Source organism: Selaginella moellendorffii, unplaced genomic scaffold, assembly GCF_000143415.4.
Source record: "Selaginella moellendorffii unplaced genomic scaffold, v1.0 SELMOscaffold_43, whole genome shotgun sequence".
NCBI classification, from domain to species: Eukaryota; Viridiplantae; Streptophyta; class Lycopodiopsida; order Selaginellales; family Selaginellaceae; genus Selaginella; species Selaginella moellendorffii.
Window position 1 is genome coordinate 815,744 of NW_003314304.1, and position 24,372 is coordinate 840,115.

At 46.5% G+C, this 24,372-nt stretch overlaps 4 protein-coding genes, 1 long non-coding RNA gene and 1 pseudogene across 8 annotated transcripts; 1 reads left to right on the forward strand and 5 right to left on the reverse strand.

Annotated features, from left to right (window-relative positions):
- Nucleotides 1–188: 188 nt before the first annotated feature.
- On the reverse strand, nucleotides 189–2,434 carry LOC9647101 (UDP-D-apiose/UDP-D-xylose synthase 2). Of its 2 annotated transcripts, XM_024685011.1 has the most exons (10): nucleotides 1,935–2,434; nucleotides 1,755–1,847; nucleotides 1,528–1,635; nucleotides 1,314–1,428; nucleotides 1,115–1,248; nucleotides 937–1,038; nucleotides 783–875; nucleotides 575–710; nucleotides 373–487; nucleotides 189–302 (listed from the first exon to the last, which is right to left on the reverse strand). In XM_024685011.1, coding segments are annotated over exons 1-10 (1,161 nt in total). In that variant the 5' UTR covers nucleotides 2,199–2,434; the 3' UTR covers nucleotides 189–301. The 2 variants fall into 2 exon arrangements, with proteins under 2 accessions (XP_024540779.1, XP_024540778.1); XM_024685010.1 differs by having other exon boundaries at nucleotides 211–487; nucleotides 1,935–2,433.
- On the reverse strand, nucleotides 2,285–5,009 carry LOC9647102 (protein DETOXIFICATION 46, chloroplastic). Of its 2 annotated transcripts, none has more exons than XM_002980063.2 (15): nucleotides 4,567–5,009; nucleotides 4,406–4,500; nucleotides 4,235–4,343; nucleotides 4,133–4,188; nucleotides 4,017–4,072; nucleotides 3,828–3,966; nucleotides 3,635–3,772; nucleotides 3,515–3,583; nucleotides 3,334–3,444; nucleotides 3,147–3,275; nucleotides 3,013–3,090; nucleotides 2,866–2,937; nucleotides 2,741–2,803; nucleotides 2,563–2,643; nucleotides 2,285–2,474 (listed from the first exon to the last, which is right to left on the reverse strand). In XM_002980063.2, the coding sequence occupies exons 1-15, from the start codon at nucleotides 4,997–4,999 to the stop codon at nucleotides 2,457–2,459; spliced, it is 1,647 nt and encodes a 548-aa protein (XP_002980109.2). In that variant the 5' UTR covers nucleotides 5,000–5,009; the 3' UTR covers nucleotides 2,285–2,456. The 2 variants fall into 2 exon arrangements, with proteins under 2 accessions (XP_002980109.2, XP_024540777.1); XM_024685009.1 differs by having other exon boundaries at nucleotides 4,406–4,504; nucleotides 4,567–4,681.
- A 2,718-nt stretch (nucleotides 5,010–7,727) lies between these two features.
- Nucleotides 7,728–8,628, reverse strand: LOC9647103 (novel plant SNARE 13). Its single transcript, XM_024685091.1, has 5 exons — nucleotides 8,442–8,628; nucleotides 8,295–8,385; nucleotides 8,205–8,242; nucleotides 8,031–8,128; nucleotides 7,728–7,973 (listed from the first exon to the last, which is right to left on the reverse strand). The coding sequence occupies exons 1-5, from the start codon at nucleotides 8,504–8,506 to the stop codon at nucleotides 7,804–7,806; spliced, it is 462 nt and encodes a 153-aa protein (XP_024540859.1). The 5' UTR covers nucleotides 8,507–8,628; the 3' UTR covers nucleotides 7,728–7,803.
- A 3,161-nt stretch (nucleotides 8,629–11,789) lies between these two features.
- LOC9647104 lies at nucleotides 11,790–13,744 on the reverse strand. Of its 2 annotated transcripts, XR_002993546.1 has the most exons (6): nucleotides 13,195–13,744; nucleotides 12,978–13,126; nucleotides 12,799–12,865; nucleotides 12,658–12,746; nucleotides 12,510–12,583; nucleotides 11,790–12,409 (listed from the first exon to the last, which is right to left on the reverse strand). It is a non-coding gene; the product is annotated as an uncharacterized LOC9647104 (long non-coding RNA). The 2 variants fall into 2 exon arrangements; XR_002993545.1 differs by having other exon boundaries at nucleotides 11,790–12,583.
- Nucleotides 13,745–13,871: 127 nt separating this feature from the next.
- LOC9647105 (golgin subfamily A member 6-like protein 7) lies at nucleotides 13,872–15,434 on the forward strand. Its single transcript, XM_002979920.2, has 3 exons — nucleotides 13,872–13,943; nucleotides 13,994–14,159; nucleotides 14,219–15,434. Exons 1-3 carry the CDS (start codon nucleotides 13,902–13,904, stop codon nucleotides 15,280–15,282), a joined length of 1,272 nt encoding a protein of 423 aa, XP_002979966.1. The 5' UTR covers nucleotides 13,872–13,901; the 3' UTR covers nucleotides 15,283–15,434.
- A 2,315-nt stretch (nucleotides 15,435–17,749) lies between these two features.
- Nucleotides 17,750–20,434, reverse strand: LOC9646808 (annotated as a pseudogene).
- Nucleotides 20,435–24,372: the final 3,938 nt, after the last annotated feature.

Below are 24,372 nucleotides of genomic sequence, written 5' to 3' on the forward strand. Positions count from 1 at the left end.
CGTCGCGATCGAGCGCGCAAGAAATTTCCCCTTCTCTCGAAGAGGGAGCGTTTAGAAAAATTAAATACAAGTACACTGTTCCGTACAAGCCCACAATCGCGATCCTCTTGCACGAGACAAAAAGTCAAGCGCTCGATTCCGACCACCGCCAGGAATATCCACCGCGCACCATTTCAAATGCGAGAATATACCCCCTCCTTCCAGGCTCTGTTTTTATTCTTTGTAAAAACGCTTTATTGCTTCTTTCTTTCTTCCTCTTCGCGACGACAAAGCCATAGCCTGCTCTCTTCGAATGAAATCATCTAAGCATCGAAGTTACGTATCCTTATGTATGTAGCTAAGAATGAGAGTGAAAGCTCTTGGAGATCTTACTAGGCGGTGGGGAGGGACTTGGACAATAGTTGCTGCATCGCTCGGGCATAAGTCTTGTGCTGGTAAGTCAGCGTCGATTCCAAGAGATCGAACAGAGATGTCTTGGGTTCCCACTCTGGATCAAACACCAAAAAGAGAGAGAGAGATGTTTAGACACGATTGGTTGATAGAACAAAAGCTAGAACACGATCGTAGCTCTTACCCAGTTGCTTCTTGATGATCGTCATGTCTGGAATGCGCTTGTCGCTGTCATCATATCCCTCCCCGTAAAACTCCTTCGAGCTCACGTCGATTGTGGGCTCGTCCAGCTGCGGCCTGCCGCTAACTTTTGTGTACACCTGTGTGGCACCAATGAGAAGTATGAAGATAAGCCTGGGAAACTGAAAGAAAGTTATAAAAACAACACTTGCCTCGGTCATCATCAGAGCAAGTTCTCTAACTGTGACTTCATTGTCTGGGTTGCCGACGTTGAACACGTAACCATTTGCTCGTTGTGGATTTTCCTGTCATGGTTCCAAGTGATTAGACTACATCTGGATTTATTCCAACATCATAGAGGCTTACCACCATACGCATCACCGCGTCAATGGCATCCTTGATGTAGACGAACGTCCGTTGTGATTGTCCACCATCGACGAGCTTTAGAGGCTCGCTCTTGAGCAAGTTCTGCACGGAAGTAATAAAGTAGCTCGTCACATAACATCAATAGCTAGACTCCACAGAAATGTGGTGGCTTGCATACCGTACTGAAGCAAGCCAAAACTCTTGGTACGCCTTCGCTTGGCCCATCGATCCCGGGAATAAAATCCATCCGTGGCCCAATCCAGTTGAAGGGACGTACGATTGTGAATTCAAGGCCGTTCTCTGCTCCCTCGGCTGGAAAGATTATATAACACCACAACCACATGACTTAGTTTCTTTCAAACAGAAACTTTGCTTACCATAGATGACACGCTCGATCAGCTGCTTTGCACAAGCATACGACCATCGCTGCTTCTCAATCGGGCCAAAAATGCAAGGAGACTCGTCCTCCTTAAGCACGTAGTAACTCGGGTCCTGTCGCCACGAACAGAATAAAAAAACACGATAGAAGAAAAGGTAAAGTCAGACGAAGAGAAACTGGATAGAGATCACCAGGAAAAACAAAATACATGCCTTCCTCAAGGAACTGTCCTCGGGCAAAAAGCTTCCAATCGTTTTTCCATACACTTCGCACGTAGAAAAATGGATCAAGCGCTTGTTGTTGTCCGAGCAATATCTAACCTGTTCGTTCTCAGTCACTTAAGTTCCAAAAAGCAAAAAATAAGCTCTAAAAACAACTATCAAGCTCTAAAAAAGAACTAAAAACACTCTCGAAACGCTAAGAAAAACTACCGACTTACCACTGGCAATGCGTCAATAAAATTACTGTAGATCGTGTCGAGCGGCCGCGTGTTATAGTCTGCCGGTGTGCAAATTGCCGCTAGATTGATAGTCTGGCCACACACACAAGGATCTCCCGTGAGGAAAAACTCGAAATCTCTAGCTACATTCCAATGGAAATCCCATCTATGGCGACTTACCAGGTCGGCGAGCTTGATAAGCCCCTCGAGCCGCGAATCGTGCTTGATATTGATCCTGTGGAACTCAATCCGGCTGCTCCAAGATTGCCCTGGCTCCAGCAAATGCTGGATTTTGTCGCTGTAGACATCAATCGCCAGCACCGAATGCTGCGTCTCCCACATGAGCTTCTCGCACAGATGCGAGCCGATGAATCCCCCAGCTCCTATCATACAAATCTTGAGCGGCTCTATCACCTGTCCATCCAGATCTAGCCTCGCCGCCATGGATGCCAGCCTGTTGCCACAGATCCGGGCAATGCCGCGCCCCCGCGCGCCCGCGCCCTCGCGTTCTTCCCACACTGAAAAAATGAAGCACCGAAAATTTCTTTTTCACCCTTCACGGGTGTTCTTTAAGGGACCTCTTAACGGACGGAAAATGCGGCAGGATATTCCGCCCGCACGAGGTACATTCTGTCGGACAATAATATTCACGGAATATCCCATGACGCGCTTTATACGTAGCCCATCCTCCAGGCAACACACTCAGCCCCTCTCGAGCTTCTGGAAAATCAAACATTAGCTCCAAAGAAACTATGATAGCGACCAAAACCTCTCGTAGAAAACCTCTAGAAAAGCAAAGAAAACATACTTCTCGGCCGCTTGGACGTCGCTTGTCAGCGAGAAAGCTCTGCGACGAAGTCAATCGAATCAGTGCCACCGATGTCCGGCTCTGGAAGCAAAGCGTTAGATCAAAAACTCGACTGGAAGTTCTACCGGAAGAATTCATGAAAACCAAAGATTTGTTTAGAGCAGCAGTTTAGACATACCAGTTCGATCAAGAACAACGTCCACCAGAAGCCGGGGAGCCCAAATCCAGCTCGGTAGAATGCCTGCACGATTGATGGAGACGTGAGAGTCGTGTGCTCCAAACGGAGTGATTTGGAAAGCTCACCAGGGTGACCATTATTCCGCCAGAGTAGCAGCAGACCATTGCGAAGCCTAGGAATTTGAGATCTCGTCCTGCCTGCCAGGACAACGAAAAGAATTGTTTAGAGATGGTCAGCATCCCGTAGACAAAAACGAAAAAGCTACTACATACCAGTAAAGTGCCTTCCAGTGCAAGCATGGGTGGAGTCACGACCAGCGTGCACAGCACCGGCAGACTTATTCTACGCATCTGAAAAGATTTCCCAAGGTGTAAGAACTCTCATCAGTATCAACAGTGACACTCACTTTCTCAATTATCACCACGTCCTTTGTGAAGACTTGCGGAACAAGCCACGGGATTGAGATCGCGGAAAACCCAGCAACAAGCCCCACTGTTGCACCAATAATGAGAAGGATTTGGAGAAGAACACGGGCCTGAGCATGAGATTAAACCGTGACGTTTTCTGTTCGAGAAACTAGGAAACGCGAGTACCTGATTCAAGTCGCGAGAGGATCCATCAAGTAACGCAGGCATGAATGTCTGCGCTGTCTGAGCTAAAGGTTCTCCCCATACGTAGCACAAGTTCTGGATTCCTATCATCACCTGCAAGTTTCATGGTTTTACTTCCGTCTTAGTACTGTTTGGCCGGGCCTGGAATTATAAAAACAATTACCTGGTGCGCAGCAAGATTTAGGGGCCCCAACGTCGATGCAAGATATGTACACAGAGTATAAAACACGACCTGCAGAATGTTTCTTCAGCAACCAAGTCAAGACAGGAACGAGGAGGCAACCTCAAAAACGGTCGTTGTCAAAACAGGAACGACTATTTTCAGGAGCTGCTTCAAATCTTTTCTTGACGGGAGGCAGACAAGAAATATGTTGTATCCTTTATGAACTAAAGACTTGAGCATCAAAACCACTGCAACATACTGCCGAGGAAACATTTCATATGAGCGTGAAGAACTTGTAGGCAGCATGAGTTACCTGAGCAAAAGATGTTGCCCAAGCCGCGCCGGCGATTCCAAATCCTAGAGACGAGCACAGAAGAATGTCTCCGACGGCATTAATAGCACCGGCAATGGCTAGCACCTTCAAAGGGCTCCAAGAATCCTTCATTCCAAGGCTGGAGAAACTCCGGTGCAAGTTATATGCTATTCACAGAATCCAACTTACATAGCACTTTGAGCAACCATTCCAACAAGCATTGCTGGCCATGACAAAGCTCTAATCTGAAAAAATAAGAGGGCAAACTGAGAAACCTACGTAAAAGATCGTAGAACTACCTTTACCTTTACGTATGTCGCAGCAGGAGATACCAGGAAAGAATTCTGTGACTTTAGGAAACCTGATTGATTTCAAAGCGAATGATTGAAGCTAAAGAATCGTCTTACCTTGGAGAAGTGGAGTCGCGTAGAACTCCATCAAAACGAGCATGCCGATGCCGAGGCTCAACGATATCAAAAGCAGCCGAGACAAATGCTGCGCTGCTTCTTCCAGATCCTGATATAAAAACGAGCGAGTGACTTCAAAGTCTGGAAAGATGAAAAAATCTCTACACTCACATTGCGAGCCAGCGAAGTTGCAATAAGATTGGAGGTGGCCACCGATAAAAACATGAACAAATACGAGACATGGTCGCAAAGAACTGTTGCTGGCCCTGTCTAGAAAATTCTACGTAAGGCAAAGAAGCAAGGAAGTGAAAAAGAAAAAGCTCAAAGCTTACCAAGCGCTGCTAGCTCGAGGGTGCTACAATTTCCAATCACCGCAGTGTCAATGAGGCTCATCAAAGGACTGAAAAGCCAGATCCCAAGCGCGGGTCCAGCAAAGGTCATGATCTTCCAAAACTGCCGTAGCAATTTTTTCCCCCAGACAAGACGAAGAACAACGCCGGAAGAACCATCCGCCGCTGCGCTGGACTCGTAGAACTCCTCCTTGGAAATATACTCAAACTTCCCATCGCTGTTTCGAAATCTATAGCCACCGCGCTGGCTCGCCTGGCTCCTCCAATCCCTTCTGGGCCTACATTCGCGAATCGAAGCCTCGAGCGACGGAGCTGGAGCAGCAAAACTCCTGATTCTCACCAGTCCCCAAGTGGAATCTGTGCCTGTCCACGATGGAAAACCCCCAACAGCGGCGCCGACATAGCCTATTGGCATTGGGATGACGTTTAGGGTTAGGCGAGTCGTGCGCTAGTGCTAAATTTTGCAAACCATCCACAAATTCCACCATCCATCAATTCATCGATTTCGTTCTGGTCCTTTCCACTTGCGAGCAATGGCGATGACGAGCGATGACACCATGCATTTGAGCCTCACGTTCTTCAGCTCCAAAGATTGCCCTTGCCCGTTCCTTCCATTCACAGTCAATCCCACCATGCCATTCTCGTTGGCGATCTTCTTCAGTTCACTGCTTGTTTGGAAATCAACCTTTTAGCTGAAAGTGTATCCAAGCATTCGAATATCCAGGAGTTAGTACAAGCCATAAGTTTAGGCTAATTTTTTTTGCTTGAGAGAGTAAGAAAAAAATAAAAAACAGTTACTGGTTTTGATTGTTTTTTTTTTACTGAATGAGCATTTTAATCACTGATGGATTAATTGAAGTAAAATTTCACAGCTGAAATACTGATCTTACTTATCACTAAAACTTAACAAACACAATTTTATCAAGTTTTTCATTAGCTCTAAACTTAAAAAGTATTATTTAAAAAAATTTAAATAAATAACTTTTTTGAAATATTATATTTTTGTAATTACATAAATAGAAAAATGATATATAAAAATATTTCTATTATTCATAGACTATAAAAAAAATGGACATTTGATATTAAGTAGATCAAGTGCATACATAAATATAAACTAAATGATGGATTAAACATAGTGATTATTAAATAAATATATTTTTTTTTATGAGAATAAAATTCTTAATTTTTCTAACAAGATAATATTTTATAGTATATTTTTCTTACCGTGAATTTGAAATGAATTTTTTTTCATTTAAATATATTCCATAAAAAAAATTATCTAAAATAAAACTACCAACTAAAACTAAAATTTATATTTAGGTAGTTAATTTTGTTACTTATGAATATTCATTATATAAACCAAGATGCTTTGCCAGGGATAGATTCCCTGCTCGGTCAGGCATAGCACTGGATTACAGTTGCCAAACACACGGCGTCCCACTTTGGCATTCGATCTCTCGCAAAGTTGCATTTCGAAAAGGACCGGACGGCTTGATGACCATGAAAAATACTAAAAAAAGGAAGTTTCGAGAGATTAAATGATTACACTCGATGCGTTAAAAGGAAATGGCAATTTGATAAAAAAGAGCATATTCCTTTTTTTTTAGCCCTTGGGCGGGAAAGCAGCGGAGCGCGATGGCGGAGAAAGAGAAGGCAATGAATAACAAGGTGGGTAAGAGGAGAACGCCAAAGCAGAATCCATGCCGCCTCACGTTCGTCAAAGAGAAGCGGCTCGATCACAACCTCAAGCGCTGGACTAAATAAGAAGAAAATAAAAAATAGCTATTGGTTTTGCTTGCTTTTTTGGTTGTTGAATGAGCATTTTGATCATTGATGGATTGATTGGAGTGAAATTTCACGGCTGAAATACTACTGAATTCAATTTGATACAAATGCATAATCCTACAAATAAGTTTCTTTATATAATTTTCACCCTTACTTATCACTAAAACTTAACAAACATAATTTTATTAAGTTTTTCATTAGCTCTAAACTTAAAAAGTATCATTATTTAAAAAAATTTAAATAAGTAACTTTTTTGAAATATTATATTTTTGTAATTACATAAATAGAAAAATGATATATAAAAATATTTCTATTATTCATAGACTATAAAAAAAATGGACATTTGATATTAAGTAGATCAAGTGCATACATAAATATAAACTAAATGATGGATTAACCATAGTGATTATTAAATAAATATATTTTATTTTTTATGAGAATAAAATTCTTAATTTTTCTAACAAGATAATATTTTATAGTATATTTTTCTTACCGTGACTTTGAAATGAATTTTTTTTCATTTAAATATATTCCATAAAAATAAATTATCTAAACTAAAACTACCAACTAAAACTAAAATTTATATTTAGGTAATTAATTTTGTTACTTATGAATATTGACTATATAAACCAAGATGCTTTACCAAGGATAGATTCCATGCTCAGTCGGGCATAGCACTGGATTATAGTTGCTAAGCACACGGCATCCCACTTCGGCATTCGATCTCTCGCAAAATTGCCTCTCGAAAAAGACCGAACAGCTTGGTGATCATGAAAAAATACTAAAAAAAGGAAGTTTCGAGAGATTAAATGATTACACTAAAAGGAAATAGCAATTTGAAAAAAAAGAGCATATTCCTTTTTTTTTAGCCCTTGGGCAGGAAAGCAGCAGAGCGCGATGGCGGAGAAAGAGAAGGCGATGAACAACAAGGCGGGCAAAAGGAGAACGCCAAAGCAGGATCCACGCCGCCTCACGTTCGTCAAAAAGAAGCGGCTCGATCACAACCTCAAGCGCTAGACTGAGGTGCAAGAATCTCTTTCTTTGCTTTGAATAATTCTTTCCTTGGACAAAACAAATCTTCTCCTCCTCCTCCTCCTCCTCCTCCTCAGGAGCACGACGATCCAGTGCCAGAGCCAGAGGCGGAGATGGAGATGGAGCCAGAGCCAGAGGCGGAGAATCCCATTGCCACAATGTATGTGTGGCCATGTATCATCCTATAAATGTCTGGATCCTCGTCTGGATCTCAATCGTTCTAAATTAATCAATCTTTCTGTTCTTGGTTCTAGGGTCTGTCTCGATCTGGATCGTTTCACGATGCAACTATTTTTCTAGAGTTTTGGCCATGGCGGAGCTTGCAATTGAAAGAATTTAAGCGGTGCAAATCTCTATGGCTCCTTCGAAATTGAGATCTCAACATAGAGCATGAATATGGATCTACTGGTAGCAAGCTGCAAAACAGGATCCTCCACCAGTGTATCCCGGAAGAAAAGAATGCCAACTTGTCATTTGAGCGTCGATCGGACCTTTTTTCACGCGCTCAATCCTCTGATCCGTCTCGTCCATAGTTTTCTTCCCAGCATCCATGAGTTGCTGGTTTGACATTGCTACAAAAACGAAGACCAAAGAGCTTAGAGAATCAAGCGAGACAAGTCGCGACTTACTGGACACCATCTTTAAGTTTGGATCCGTGAGGTCAGTGCGAGCACATTCGCCACCTTCCCTCAACTGCGACCTTTTGTTCCCCAGCGAGCTCGTGTACCTGGGCGAAACCAAGGAAAAAGAGAAGAACTTGTGAGACACCGGCATGGCGAAGGAATGCATACACAAGAACTCACGTTTTGCGCAGGGCCACATACGAGTTGAGCTCCTTGATCTGCAAGAGACACCATCGTAGCGCTCGCAAAATCTCCTGGCCTGGAACTTACCAGTGACTGCTCCTTTTCATTCAGCTGCTTCGTCAAATCCGGTGGATTCATCGACTCCTCCTCCTTGATCTCCCTAAACTCCTTCATGAGCCTACATTGACCCTTTAGCGTCTCTAGCTAGCACAGCCAGGAGGCAGCGAGACCGACCTCTTGCACTCGCGCAGCCCCTCCAGATCCTTGCTCTGCCGGCCAGGCTCCTTGATCTTGTCCATCTTGGATCAGTGAGAATTTCTAGAGAATTTCTATAGCGAAGCGAGCATGGCGACTGACGAGAGAGCCCGGAAGAGATCCTTGTGGCCATCTAGATCTGCGATCGTCGGGCTGAGCTCGGCCATCGTCTCGCGCCTACAGCCCTCCCGCCCAAACCCCCGCTAAAACCCTAAATTCCAACAAATATTCCTTCTTGGCCGCCATTCGCGCTTCGATAGCCCTAAATTCTAGGAATATGCTCAGGGTTCTCTAATATGCAGCACTTTGGAAAGGGCCTGGTTCCCTCCAACACCTTGACGAAAGTGTGGACGTCGCCCCACAAGCCCAGCCCACATTGCATGACCAGAATCCACAGGCAAACGCTCAAATCCACCGCCCAGCCCAGCCTCGACAGGGATTTGGAGCCTCCCTGCCACAAGAGACGAAGAGCGGCTTGATCCCATGAATTTGTTGCGGACATGGGAGAATGAAAAGTGATGAGAGACTATCTTCTTCACTTACCGTGTTCCATCCAAACGCATCTAGGACGAAAGACTCACGTGGTCCCCGTATCTTGGTGTCCATACCTCCTCTGAAGGTATAAACACTTGGGAGAGGGTCTCGTGACTCGGTGGGAGCAGGGCCTCTCGAGTCTTCTCTTTAGAAGTTTCTACATGACTTAAATGGAGCTCGAGGGGATGGAGCTTTGATAGGACTTTCACTGACCTTTCAGCGAGAATCAAGGGATAAACTCTTTAAGGTTTCTCGTTTGACCATGACTTTGGCATTTTTTTATAAGGGCCTTCGTCTGAGCGGGAAGATCTTCCTCTGGCAGCTTCGTCCAGGTCGAGCAAGTTCTACCTTGCTCATCGCCGGCAAAAGGTTGCGTTCCTCCGTGTAATCTTTCCCTCTCTCACGCTCAATCACAGAAGGATTTCGGCGACATTGCTGACCGAGAAGCCAAATCCGCCAGCGCCAGCGTCGCAGGAGCCGATTGGCAAGTAGCTCGAGCTCATCGAGCTCAAGCAAGCCCGAGCGGAGCAAGGGTTTAAACGGTACATACTCCTCCCACGGTCCTTTTTCTTCTACTTGTTTCCTGTGATCGATCGATCGTTCCTTTTCTTCAGGATTTTGTGATACCAATTTTGGATCGACTGCTGATCGTGACTACGACCTTCTTGATTCCTTTGGTATATATTTCTTTCGTGGTTCTCTTTGTTCTTCACATGTACGAGAGTTTCGGGTGGTGGAGACGAGCAGACTATCTCAAAGTACATTTCTCTGAGAGCTGGAATGAGCTCCATCACTTGCGATGAGCAATGGTTTGATCACTTCCTCGTTCAACACATCGCCGTGGCTTACTACTTCCTCACTTCGCTTATGTACGCCATCAGCCCACGCATGGCATGTAAGAATTTCTAGCTACTTGCACCATGGCAGATCACTTGTGGAGAAACACGACTTCTCAACTTACGACAAGTTCATCATCGAGAAATGTATTGCAAGTTCACTGGTTCACCCAAAATGGTTATATAGCAATTCCCACCTGTAGCTAAGATACCAGTGACAAGAACTTTGAGGAATTTTCAATTTTCAGCTCGAAGCTTGCAGAGTGCAAGGCTTCAAAGCTCGTCAGCCTTGGGACAACACTACGTCAATAGAAGTTTACGAAGCCTCCAATTTCAAGAGTTTGGATCCAAGGTAGACTATTTAAGAAACTCACCGACTCTTCAAGTTTATTCCAGAATTAAATTATAAAAAACGTCATTTAAATTTTTAACTTGATGTTTTTGACCCTTGATCGACTCCCAGAATTCTTGAGCTATCGAATCCTTCCACGTGGGAATTGTGGTGGCGACTCAAGCGTCGTCACCATCTCCCCATTGGTGGACTTGGATCGTCCAGGCTCGTACGTGGTCGTCGCAGAGATGCCAGGCACGCAGTCGGCCACCGTGGACATCGCTTGGGTGGAGGACAAGTCGGGCTTTGTGTTCAAGATCACTGGCGTTGCCGAGACGAAGATGATGGCGGAGAAGCGGTGAGAGTAGAGCGGGGAGAAGCGAGCACCAAAGTGTTTGCTCGCAGGCTTTACTTCCCCACGGTGTTGTGCAGGATGTGGCAACATATCACCTTAGTGATGGGCTTCTCAAGGTGACGCTACCCAAACATGTTCCAAGCCTTGGGCAAAGTATAGCGGGCCTATGGAATAAAGCGTTAAAGCATGTCATATGCCAAGGTGTTCAGTTTGGGAGGATGAGGGCGAAGTACTGAGTGTATGTTGTAAAACCTTCATCATAATCAATATCACATTTAAAATGCTGCTTTTTAATTCTATAAAAGGTTATGAGAGAAACTACAATATTTATTGCGTCATGAAGTTTATTATTGCAGACCTAAGAAACATTAAAAGCTTGCTCTTTGAATATGCTTCCAGGATTTCCTCTCGATGATGAGAGAATTTTTGAGGCCATGGCCAAGAACCATGTGTTTGCAGGGCATTAAAGCTCGGCCATCTCGCTCTTCTAGTTAATGCAGCTTGAGGGAACTATCAGATCCAACCTCAAGCCAAAGGATGTTTTGAAAATTACATTTTAGACAAGGACAGGTCATTATGAGTTTTTGGTGATGTTGTTTAGTTTTGACAAATGCTTTTATAACTTTTTAAAGATTGATGAATTAAGTTTTATACCCTTATTTAGGAAAATTTACAATTAATTATTTTGATGATATTTTAGTATTTAAGGAGGAACATGGTATGAAGTGTTTTACAACTTTTGAGAGATAACAAACTCTACTCAAAGTTATCAAAGTGTGAGTTTTTTTAAAGAAGATTGGATATTTCAGGCATTTGATTTTAGTACATGAAATGAAAACTTACAAAAATTCACATCGTGGTTAATTGGTTTATACCTTCAACAGTGAGGGCTGTTGATATAGAGGGCCCTTTCCCATCCTGGCTTGCTGCCATGCGTGTTCCAGAACACAGGTGCTACTGAAACTAAAACAGCGTCTTACTTCTTATTACATCAACTGGTTGCTAAAAGTTCAACTCCATCAACCACAGCTGGCAAGGTGACTTTGGATACCCTCAACCTCACCGAGCTCTGGATTGATACTGATAAGCTCAGCATCCAGTCGCATTCCCTGAAGAAGCTCGAGGTTATGAACAACAAAGATCTTCAATTGATCGTCCTCCGTCGGCAAATCTAGAGTACTTGAAGCTCTGAGTCTTGAAAAAATGAAGCTGTGCTTCTAGCCAACATAGCAGGTGGCTGTGTACGTTGGACCTTTCAAACTTCCAAGGGAGAGTCTAACAAGTACAGCCAAACTCAGGTGCTTGAGATTTTGATTCAGAGGCTTTCATTCACTGGATGCTCCAAAGAAGCTCGAACTCTTTTAACCTGTCTGGGAGTTGTTGAAGAGATGCTGGTGGAAGTAGATCACGCTGAGGAATAACGGTACTCGTTTCATTGATCATCTCGATGCAACGATGTTTCAGCTCCGGAGTTTGCCAGAAGTCTCCTCACTCCATAAGCTGGTGATCACCTGCTGTTTCGAGCTGCTTCCAACGATCAACTCCAAGGAAGGTGATTTAGTCGTAGTATCCTGAAATGTAGTCGTAGTCGACATTAAGAGCATGAACAACGATCTGTTTGTAGCCGCATGGTGGAGGGCCGCGGCCAGAGTTATTCCTTCAAACATGATGATGAACGAGTGCACAAGTGTGTAGAAGTCAAGGATAAAAAACTAATTAATAAATAAAATAAAGATAAAAAAATAAAAGAAAAAGGATAATGAAGCATCCGATGGCGATGCTCTGATCGAAGAAAAGCCTTAAAAAAATCCGAAGCCTTCCCCTCCCCTGTGCAGCTCGCTGCTGATCTGAAGAGAACCTCGAGCACATCTACTCCAAATGATTGGAAAAGCTTGTCAAACACCAGCAGCATACAGAAAACATTCAGCGAATGATTGTGAAAACTAGAAGAATAAACGTATTGAAAAAAATAAATGATTAAAAAGCCAGACCTCGAGCATGTTGTAGATCACATAGAGCTTGATGTTTGGCTCGAATCTGATAGAGTGATAGATGTACCTGATCTCTGGAACTCATACACACACATAAAAAAAATTGAATAAATGAATTTGAGCAGCGAAAAATGATTGAGGAGCTCACCAGCTTGCTGAAGAGCCTTCACTCCGGCGATTAATATGATCAAACAACATAAGTCGCACCAGTCACTGGGTCCGACTGTCCGGAAGTTCCTGCTCGAGAAATATATCAATAAAAATGAATGTATAAAAGATGTAAAATCACCTTACACGGTTCGGTAAAACCATCAGGAGCCGCAATGGAGTCACAGTTAAGAGTGACAAGAAAGAGTCTAGGCAGACAAAGAAACAAGCTGAGTAAGAAAAAACAAGAACAAAGTGAATAAATTCAAACCGAATGCAACCAAACAAAATAAAACTGGAAAAAAAAACCATAAAACTGACCAGCTCGCAGCGCCAGGGAACATTGCACAAGACATTGTACCCGCGCTCCCGGCTTTGTTCGCTTCCGGTTCTTGTCGTAATTTGCAGAGCAGCTCCATCAGTGAGCTCGTCCATCACATGTTGAACCGGAGAAAAATCCAGTTCCATGTCTGAAATATTTCAAAAAATAAAAAGAATTATATCCTGAAGAAAACAAAAAATGTCGCAACATACTTACACTCATTGCCAGCATTCATAAGTTGTCTCCAGTGAGCTCCACTGGTGGGATCAAAAGCTGGTGGAAGAGCCGGGAAAGGTTTGTCAGCCTCGTTCTCGAGCTTCTTCTGTGAACCCGGTTCGGTTTCACCATCGGGTTCAAAGTTGATAACCGAGGTATGTTGGCGGAGAAGCGGGCTTCTCCGCCAGAGGTGTGATGAACGACTGAGGTAGCCGGGTCTTCAACCCGGGAGCTGCATGTGTCTTCGTCCACCAGAAGAAGAGATCCATTGGCGGGCTCTGAAGAGCTCTTGCTTTCTGCCGGTGGGAGATCAAGCCTCGGGCGGTGATGGAGGCCGCCATTGGAGTGAACAGTGGCCTCCTCGATCTCTGGCGGGCTCAGCTCGGAGCTGGAGCGGGTGGGAGACCCTAAACCCTAAACCCTAAACCAGAAACATCGCGGAGCAGCACATCGTAGGAGAAGCTCCGGCTCATGCGATGATGATCCTGGGATGCTGCTGGCGCCATGAGTTGTGGACTATGCTCATCTCCCCCCTCCCCGCGACACTCAAGCTCCAGGAACCCTAATTCTTCCAGAGAAAGGAATATTCGCCCGCATCTCCATGTGGCCGCCGACAACTGGACAGCCTACGTGTCTGCGATCTGGGCTCAATAAAAGAGTAAAAATTCAGGGTTTTTCTCCGGAAGCAGCAGAAGAACGAGAAGGAGATGGAGGATCCGAACAAGGATTCAAGCGGCGGCGATGATCAGGTAATGATCTCTCTCTCAGGCTCAGCTAGAGGAGAAGGGTTTCCCGCTAGGTCACAGTGACGATCCACTTCGCTGAGCCAGATCTGGTCTACACTATCCACTACAGCGGTGGAGTGCTGGCGCAGGCAGCCTTCGATGAGAGCGTTGAGAAGGGGATCTCTCAGTTCCTGGAAGCGACGGGGCTGTCCAAGGAGGACTTTCTGAGCCATCCGGAAGGTATGTGGTCCAAGCCTTGTTTCTGGTCGACAAAAGTTGAACTCTTTGTTCTTCTGCAGCGAATCTGGATGGGAAGACGGTGGCGGAGTGGGCCAAAAACGCTGTTCCTCGGGTGATCCTCACCACCAAGCCGAAGAATGGGCTTCTTCACAAGCTGCAGTGGAAGACGAGGGAGGCCCAGGTCGCCAGGCAAGTGATGGGTGCCCAGGAGGAAACGGCGAGGCAGAAGGGTGTGGCGATGGCCAGAGCTGTGATGCTGAATCCGCAGCAGGAGCAGCTGGGGCGGCTGCAGAGCGAGAAGAATCAGCTGAAGTACCAGCTGCTTGCCGCGCAGGAGGAGCTAAAGGGGAAGGCGGAGTCCGAGAAGCAGCAGGTGATGATCAGGGAGGCCGAGCAGCAGCAGATGAAGATCAGGGAGGCGGCTCAGAAGGAGGCGAGGAAGCAGGAGGAGGAGGCTGCGAAGGTGGCGAAGAAGAGGCATGACCAGCTGGTGAGCCACATCGACAGCCTCCAGCGCCAGCTGCGAGAGAAGCGGGAGGAGCTGGACACGCACAAGAAGCTCCTCCGGGAGCAGCGAGATCTGCTGGACAAGCAGAGCGAGCTTGTCCAGCAGGAGGTTGACAAGCAGCTTCTCCTCCAGCAAGCCGAGCACGAAGCCGAAAAGCTTCTCCTCCAGGAGAAGGTCATGGAGAAGCTAGAGCTCTACAATGCGGAGAGGCGCTACCGGGACAATGACACAAAGCAGAAGAAATCCCTCCAGAAGGACCTGGAGAGAAAGAAGGTGGAGAAAGTGACTGATGAGATGACGATCGTGGGCCTGGAGAAGCAGATAGGGGAGCTCAGCAGCAGGGTGGTGAGCCTGGACCAGGAGAATGGGAAGCTCAGGAGCAGGGTGGCGACCCTGGAGCAGGAGAATGGGAAGCTCAGCAGCAGGGTGGCGAGCCTGGAGCTCCAGAACTCCACGCTCGTGCAGAAGAACGAGGAGATGAGCACCCTGTTCCTCAAGGAGATGATGGAGCTGCGGGACATGATGAGCACTCAGGAGAAGGAGCACAAGATCACCGTTGGAGCCCTGTGCAAAAGGATTGACGAGCTCGAGACCGGTCGCCCGGTCCCGGTGTAAGCTTCCTCTTCCCATCGATGGATCGAATCGATCGATGCCAGCTTTTTTCCTTTTAGTTTCTGGCTTTCTACCATCGCCTCCTTTATTTTCTGGTTAGCTACTACGTTTTGTACATGAATATATCTACAACGATCCCCCTGGGATTCTCGTCACTGGCGAACTGGCCTTGGAGATGTGATCAGCTTCGATCCCCCCCGCTTGCTGGAGGAGTATATGGAGCGGGTTAGCCAGGATCGATCAACGGGAGGCGGCGATGGATCAACACTGGGATTGAGCTTCTCGAGTGCTCGGGTGTTTTCCGAGCTGCAGGGGTTCCTGGAAGATTTCCCTTGGAGTACCCGGTGCTCGTCATGGAGGGGGTTTGGCACCGGGAGATGCCCCCGGGAGTTCTTGATTTCTTGATACTAAACAATTCTGGCTCCTTGTTAAGAATACTAACACAATATAATTCAGAACAATAACTGCCACAGGGCCTCTTTTGAGCTGCATGCACATATAGAAACCAGCCAACTCAAAGGACGCCGAGCCATTTGATCACAATTACCTCGATGACAATCCTCATTCCTGCTCAATCACTGTCGCTTACGCCTTGTAGCACCTGCACAGAAAAATAATATATTATATTATCTGAAACGCCTGAGGCGCACCTTGCTGCTACAAGTTCGGCAATCTTCGCAACCAAAGTAGACTTATTTGGAATCTGCAAAACCAAGGCCAAATCTAAAATCATCATCTTAATAATATATTACAAGTCGAACCTCAGTAATTTCATAGATGGTAAGTTCCCACTTATTTGAGAGAACGAGGACACGGGTCTCACTCACTTCTACTTTTTTTTTATGATGCGAGATCTGCTTTGCCTCTACCTGTAATCTTTCCGCGGCCTGTTCTAATGCGTCCTCTATCCTGCGAGTTACTATAGCTTGTAAGGCCGAAGGAAAGAGGCCCCAAAATTTGTCCTCCGGTCGGAAAATCTGGGGCAGGCAGATATTCCATCAGTTCTTCGATCTGTAAAAATCATGGTTGCAGTGACGTATCCTTTCTCGTTGAATTTTACAGCGTTGCTAAGAAGACTTACCTGCAGAGTTAGAGTCAGATGCGAATAAGCTGCAAGAAGTAACTGACCAGGATTTGGCGGATTCGAGCCGACTCCCCGAGCAAAGGGCTAGGAACAGAATCCTAAGTCAACTCAAGACCCTTCGCGACAAGATCAAATGATTCTTCAACACGTTGCAGGATCTCTGTAGGTTGCAAGTCAAGCTCCATGTTACCCGCTTCAATTTTGCTGCAATAGAACGAGAGCAACCAAGCTCAGCATGACGTGAATTTAGATCCGCTTCTTACCTGTAATCAAGGATAACATTGATAATCCCCAGCAATACCTCTCCACTGCTGCGAGTAGTAGAAGCATACTCGCCTTGCTCATCCGTTATGTCCGTTTCAGCGTCCATGCCAATCACGGCATTCATTGGAGTACGAATTTCATGCGACATGTGAGCAATCTTTGGAAGCCAAGTACCAGATATAAGTTGTGTGAAATACTTTAGTACCAGGAATTTTCGATGAAGAGGACCCTGTCGCGCTTGGGTGAGGAGAGCGCTGGATTGGGAGGAGCGTCCACAATCCTCCGGATCTCTCAGGCTGGCAACTGGTACGAACTGCAAAAGAACGCATAAAAAACTAGTAGTTAAAGTAGAAACAGATTCTCACCTTTTAGAGCTGATCCTCAGAAGGAAGCGTGGACTTCGTCTCCGGTTTTTTCCACTCTCCATTCTTTCTTCGCTAATCAAGAAGGTAGCAAATCAACCTCCTGCGAGAAAAACAAAGTTACGTTGTAATATTTGCACTGCTCGAAAAAACTTATCGCAATTTATCGGTGAGTGGAATAAGTGACCTCGCCAGAAGAAAAGCACTGGTCCAGCACATTGTCCAGCCCCTTCATACTTTCGTCTCGGGTAAATCAGTCGGCAACGATCGTAGCTACTGTGCTTTCTTGAGTCCGGGCACTGTCTGGTGAGACAAGCAGCTTCCTCGCTCTTCTGCAAGCAAATCAATGAGAAAAACCAGAACCTTCTTGAAGTCAAAATTTTCTTGTCTCGTATTTTATCGCCGTCAATCACATGCTCTTTGCAAGCAGCATTGCTTGCATTCCCAAAAAGATCTTGTTCCTAATCAAAAGAACTCAAGATGGAGAAACACGTCAAAGGAAATACTTACACTGAAACTAGAGATCAAGTGTTCTAGTCAAGTCAAACTTGAAACTAGAGCTGATCATCATGGTAGAATTGGGATGATAATTCTGCATATCACTTAGAATGGCCCCGTAGGTTGTAGCACCTTCTTGTATGTAGTGCGTCATATTGCTCGTGAACCAGCCCCTCTGATTGACTTCGTCCTAAAAGAAAACTTCACAAGATTAGTAAATGTGGAACTTTCTCTGCACTTACAAAATATGATAACTCAGAGTCTAAGCATGCAGAAATTGAGACCACGCTCGTTCTGAAAAACACTCCGGCTTGTAATATCTCTGGCGGCGTCTGGGACGATGCGTTAAACCATCCAGATCCAGTGTTTCCATATGGAAGATCAAGCACAGTCCCGCTGTGACAGGAATCGAATATGGCAGTCAGATGGACTCCTCCATGGAGATACTGGACCATGACGTTATGAAGTATGTCATCTACCGAGTACTGTAACAAAGACAGAAAATGAAATTGTAAACAGCGATGAAATCAACAAACCCCCGTCGTTGAAGCATAAAGCCTCGTCGTTTCCATCCAGCTCGTCCAAGTTTTTGTCGGGGAATTGAGTCCCGTGTCCACAAAAGTAAAACAACAATCTTTCGCCAGCGCTAGCAGCCGCAGCAAAATCTAGTATAGCGGTCAAAGCTTGGATCACTTCTGGGCCTGAAAAAACAAACACTTACAACAAAATCTCAAATAATCACATTACCATACTCTTGAATATTGTGGTTTTATACTTCCGACCGATCAGGTTTAATATGTCCTCTAAATCCTTCAAGCATCCTATCCCACCGTCGTCAACCGTTAGAAGTAAAGCGTTCATAGACGTTGACAATATCGTAGGATCTACCACGGAGCTCGTACATGTCTTGCAACTGAAGGAATTTTCGAGCGACACAAAGTGCCCTTCAGCTTGTGACAAAAGCACAAGAAGGACGATAACTCCTGCACCTGTAAACAGCAAAAATCTCATAACATTCAATCATCATAAGACATAATACAGACCTTTGCCTTGCCATAAGGACTCGGACAGTAGGAAGAGAGACTCCCATATCCGCCGGTTGAAAAGAATCTGGCTGGTGTTCGCGAGGGGAGATAATCCGGGAAGGCCGCAGATGTTCTTCTTCTTGGGATCAACAACCTGCCATTGAAAATTTAGAGCTCCTGGATAGAACAAGAGAATGGCTTTTACCTGGACGACGACCACGGCAATGGCGCCCAGGAACAAGAAGAACAATATGCATCTACCGGTAGCAAGCTGCAAAACAGGATCCTCCACCAGTGTATCCCGGAAGAAAAGAATGCCAACTTGTCATTTGAGCGTCGATCGGACCTTTTTTACGCGCTCAATCTTCTGATCCGTCTCGTCCATAGTTTTCTTCCCAGCGTCCATGAGTTGCTGGTTTGACATTGCTACAAAAACGAAGAGCAAAGAGCTTAGAGAATCAAGTGAGACAAGTGGCGACTTACTGGACACCATCTTTACGTTTGGATCCGTGAGGTCAGTGCGAGCACCTTCGCCACCTTCCGTCAATTCCGCCTTTTTGTTCTCCAGCGAGCTCGTGTACCTGTGGAAAAGAGAGAAGCACTTGTGAGACACCGGCATGGCGAAGGAATGCACACACAAGAACTCACGTTTTGCGCAGGGCCACATACGAGTTGAGCTCCTTGATCTGCAAGAGACACCATCGTAGCGCTCGCAAAATCTCCTGGCCTGGAACTTACCAGTGACTGCTTCTTTTCATTCAGCTGCTTCGTCAAATCCGGTGGGTTCATCGACTCCTCCTCCTTGATCTCCCTAAACTCCTTCATGAGCCTGCATTGAAACTTTAGCGTCTCTAGCTAGCACAGCCAGGAGGGAGCGAGACCGACCTCTTGCACTCACGTATCTTGGCAGTGAGCTCCTCCAGATGCTTGCTCTGCCGGGCAGGCTCCTTGATCTTGTCCATCTTCTGGAAGCCAGACCTGCATTTGGCCAGTGAGAATTTCTAGATATCTAGTGCGAGGGCGACTTACGATTGATCCTTGAGCTGGCCACCTACATCTACCTTGACGACAATCACGGCAATGACAATGAGGACAGGAAGAACAGTATGCATCTATCGCTAGCACGCTGCAAAACAGAGAAAGAAAAGAATGCCAACTTGTCATTTGAGCGTCGACCGGACCTTTTTTACGCGCTCAATCCTCTCATCCGTCTCGTCCATGGTTTTCTTACCAGCGTCCATGGGTTGCTGGTTTGACATTGCTACAAAAACGAAGAGCAAAGATCTTAGAGAATCAAGCGAGGCAAGTTGCGACTTACTGGACGCCATCTTTACTTTTGGACCCATGAGGTCGGTGCGAGCACCTTCGGCACTGCCACCTTCCATCATCTCTGCCTTTTTGTTCCCCAGAGAGCTCGTGTACCTGGGTGAAACCAAGGAAAAAAGGGAAGAACTTGTGCGACACGGCGTAGGAATGCACACACAAGAACTCACGTTTTGTGCAGGGCCACATACGAGTCGAGCGCCTTGATCTGCAAGAGGCGATGAGATCGATCGCTCGCAAAATCTCCTGGCCTGGAGCTTACCAGTGACTGCTTCTTTTCATTCAGCTGCTTCGCTGGGTTCTTCGACTCCTCCTTGATCTGTCTATCAAACTCCTTCATGAGCCTGCATTGACCCTTTAGCGTCTCTAGCTAGCACAGCCAGGAGGCAGCGAGACCGACCTCTTGCACTGGCGCAGCTCCTCCAGATCCTTGCTCTGCCGGCCAGGCTCCTTGATCTTGTCCATCTTGGATCTGCATTTTGGCAGTGAGAATTTCTAGAGAATTTCTAGAGCGAAGCGAGCATGGCGACTGACGAGAGAGCCCGGAAGAGATTCTTGTGGCCATCTAGATCTGCGATCGTCGGGCTGAGCTCGGCCATCGTCTCGCGCCTACAGCCTCCCGCCCAAACCCCCCGCTAGAACCTAAATTCCGACAAATATCTTTGCATATTCCTTCTTGGAAGAACAATTTGTTCTAATGGACGCCCGCCATTCGCGCTGGGAAGATCTTCCTCTGGAAGGTTCGTCCTGCTCATCGCCGACAAAAGGTTGCGTTCCTCCGTGTAATCTTTCCCTCTCTCACGCTCAATCACAGGAAATCGGCAAGGAATTTTCAATTTTCAGCTCCAAGCTTGCAAGGATTCAGAGCTCGTCAGCTTTGGGACAACAATACGTCAATAGAAGTTTACGAAGCCTCCAATTTCAAGAGTTTGGATCTCTCCAGACACGTCTAGGCTCTAGGGCAACATAGAGGCTGGCGAATCTTCAAGTTTATTCCAGAGTAATTAAATTACATAGCACTAAGTATATCTTTTTCATTTAAATTATGTTTTTAATAAAGTTTCCTAAACACCTCCTGATTAGAGCTATCGCGTGGGAGCTCATACCTTTTCTTTTCTTGTATATAAGTCCCCTGGTCCAGGTGCTAGGGCAGAGAAGGGCGAAGAATGGCGATGGCGGCAGCGGGGGCGGCGATGGTATTCTTGGTGCTTGTCGCGGCGCAGGCGTGCGGCCGTGATTACTGCTCTCTCCGCCAGGCGCGCGGCTGCGGGAACAGCACGGTTGAGGTAGAGCACGCTATGAGCGCGCACAAGTGCTTCATAGCCGACACGGTTGTAGCTGCCACGCTCACAGATGTGCGCCGCCTCCCCAACTCGTATCTCATCCTTTTGGAGATGCCGGGCGTGACGAGCAGCAGCGATGTCAAGGTGGAGGTCTCGGGCTCTCAGTTCCATCGAGTCGTCTCCATCGTTGGGATCTCTCACGAGGCAAAAGAGCGTCGCATCCTCAAGGATCGGGGCGCCTTCACCAAGATGTTTGCGCGAGAGTTTGTGCTCCCCGATGCAGTGGACGCGGAAAGGATAAGCTACCAGCTTCACAGTGGTCTCTTGCGGGTGACGCTGCCGCTTGTCCCAGGGCTGGAGCAAACAGGGCGAGAGCAGCGAGAACAGCGAGTTGTGGAGGAGGAGGAGTACCTTGCGGTGCCTGCCGCGCGTGTTCCTCCGGCCTCGTGCACCATTTCAGACGCGGCCGGGCTCATTCGGCCGGAAGCTCTCGCCTCCAACGACGCAGAGGATTGTGGTGACGACTCAAGCGTCGTCACCATCTCCCCATTGGTGGACATCTTGGATCGTCCAGGCTCGTACGTGGTCGTCGCGGAGATGCCAGGCGCGCAGTCGGCCACCGTGGACATCGCTTGGGTGGAGGACAAGTCCGGCTTTGTGCTCGAGATCACTGGCGTTGCTCGAGACGAAGATGATGGCGGAGAAGCGGTGAGAGTAGAGCGGGGCGGAGCGAGCACCAAAGTGTTTGCTCGCAGGCTTTACTTCCCCCGCGGTGTCGTGCAGGATGTGGCAACATATCACCTCAGTGATGGGCTTCTCAAGGTGATGCTACCCAAACATGTTCCAAGCCTCGGGCAAAGGATAGCGGGCCTATGGAATAAAGCGTTGAAGCATTTCATATGCCAAGGTGTTCAGTTTGGGAGGATGAGGGCCAAGTATTGTTTCAGGTAAATATTTAGACAGAGTATTTCATGCGGCTCTCATCTGATTAGACCTCTCTCCCTCGAGCTGCATCGACTGGAAGAGCGGATAGCCGAGCTTGGCTCCTGTTGGCCATGGCCTCGAAAGTTCTTGAAGAAATCCTGGAAGCATATTCGAAGAGCAAGCTTTAAATGTTTCTTAGGTCTAGTTGTAGTTTCTCTCATAACTTTCTATAGAATTAAGTAGCAGCACTTTAAATGTGATCTTGATTATGATGATATCCAGCCAGGCATCAGTCATAAGTCCGGAGAGCTGCTGTCCAATATCTGTGGCACGAATCGAAAGGAAGAGTCTGTCACTGCTGCTGCAGCTATTCTCTCGGACATGTGTTGCTCTCTCCTGGACGCGCTTGTAGCCGGCTTCTGTCAAATTTGGATCTCGAAAGAGCTTGATGGTGTTGGAGGCTAAGTCGAGAACACCTTCCTTGCCAACTTGGTGAAGCAAGCCAGTGGATTCGTCTACGACGATCTCTGTCGTTCCACTGGCAGCAGTACCCTGTCAAGGCAAAGTTGATCAGCCAATTCATTTGCACAGTGGTCCGATAGATTACCAGAATGGGAAGCTTGAATGCCATTGCTTCAATTGAAATCCTTCCCAAGCCCTCTTCCTCAAGGCATTCGCTCAGGCCGTAAAAACTAGTGCTGGAATTTTTGCTGTTATCGTGGGAAGTGACTGGGTCGGGCAGCCAAAGTTTGAAGCAGAGTTGCGAGAGCTTGTCAAGAAGAACAGCATGCAGCACGTAGTTCGATTTTGTCAACAAGATGATGAATATGGTTCCATATCTTGCTGCATCAGATGTTCTCATCCAAAACTGGTTCTTCCAGGCATGAGGAGAGGTTTGGCAAGATCCCCTAGCATGTTCTCTCCTGAGAACGTTCAAGAGAGCTCTCACCCAGTAGCTGTTGCACTGATTGAGTGCCTTCTCCTTGAGCTCCCACTTTCACCACCTTATGAATTCTTGATACAGCTACTGTGAGACTGATTCATCGTTTGAAACACTGAAATAATCACAAGTGAGAAAGACTTACATGTTGTTGTGACTACACTGCTATATTGATATGCCATAGCTGCCTTGGCCGATGTTAGATTAGTGATTGATCAAGCTCTGCCATGGCCAAAACCCTAGAACAATAACAAAACCAAGTTGCATCAGATCGAGACAAAATTAGGAACATAACATATGCCTAAATTAGAACAATTAAGATTCAGACATTTTAAAGAATGATGCATAGCCACACACAAATTGTGGCAATAGACTTCCGCTCTACCGTCTCCTCCTCCTCCTCCTCCTCAGGAGCATGACGATCTAAAGCCAAAGGCGGAGATGGAAACAATCGTTTTGTTCCTAGTTTTAGGGTCTGTCTCGATCTCTATATTTCACAACGCAATCTTGTTCTGTTATTGTTCTAGGGTTTTGGCCATAGCAGAACTTATCAATCACTAATCCAGTCACAACAACACGTAAGTCTTTTTCACTCATGATCTTGCAATACTTAGATGAGGCATTGCAATACTTAGATGAGGCAGATGATCAAATTGGTCTCACACTGGCCACATCATCATTAGGCTGCTTGGCTAGAGCTATGACAATGGAGCAGTGAGTGATTGTGACCAGGCTCCTCGTGACAAACTCTCCCGACAAGAATTCAGAAGGTGGCGAAAGTGGGAGCTCGAGGAGAAGGCACTTGATTGCAACAACTACTGGGTGAGAGCTCTCTTGGACGTTCTCAGGAGAGAACACGCTGGGGGATCTTGCCAAAGATTTTCTCCACCCGGGAGAGATTTGCGAGAGCCCTGTGCTCATGGCGTTCCAGGAGATCACATCGTGGTGCAGTATTGGATTGAACAGGTGCTGCACTTGTTCAAGATCCCCCTGCTGCATGTAGATCACGAGAATCAATTTGCAGGACACCACATCTCGCTCGGGCATTGAATCGAACAGCTGCTGGGCTTCATCGTGATTGCCAGTCGGCGAGAACAATGAGATCACTGACTTCCGTGACATGAGATCCCGCCGCTTCATCTAGCAACCGAAGATGGTCTTGGCCTTGTCCACCAGGATTGTGTTTCAGAGCGCGGTGCTCACCAGAGGAGTGAAATTGAAGATAGCTTGCGCTCGATCGACATTGCTAAGCTCGCTGTGAGCGGAAGATCAGAGAACTCACAGACACAATATCTCCTCCTCGATCGATCCATTGTGAGCAAATCCCACAATGAGAGTGTTCCACGACACTAGATTCTTCTCTGCGAAGCGCTTTTTGCAAATCCCCGGC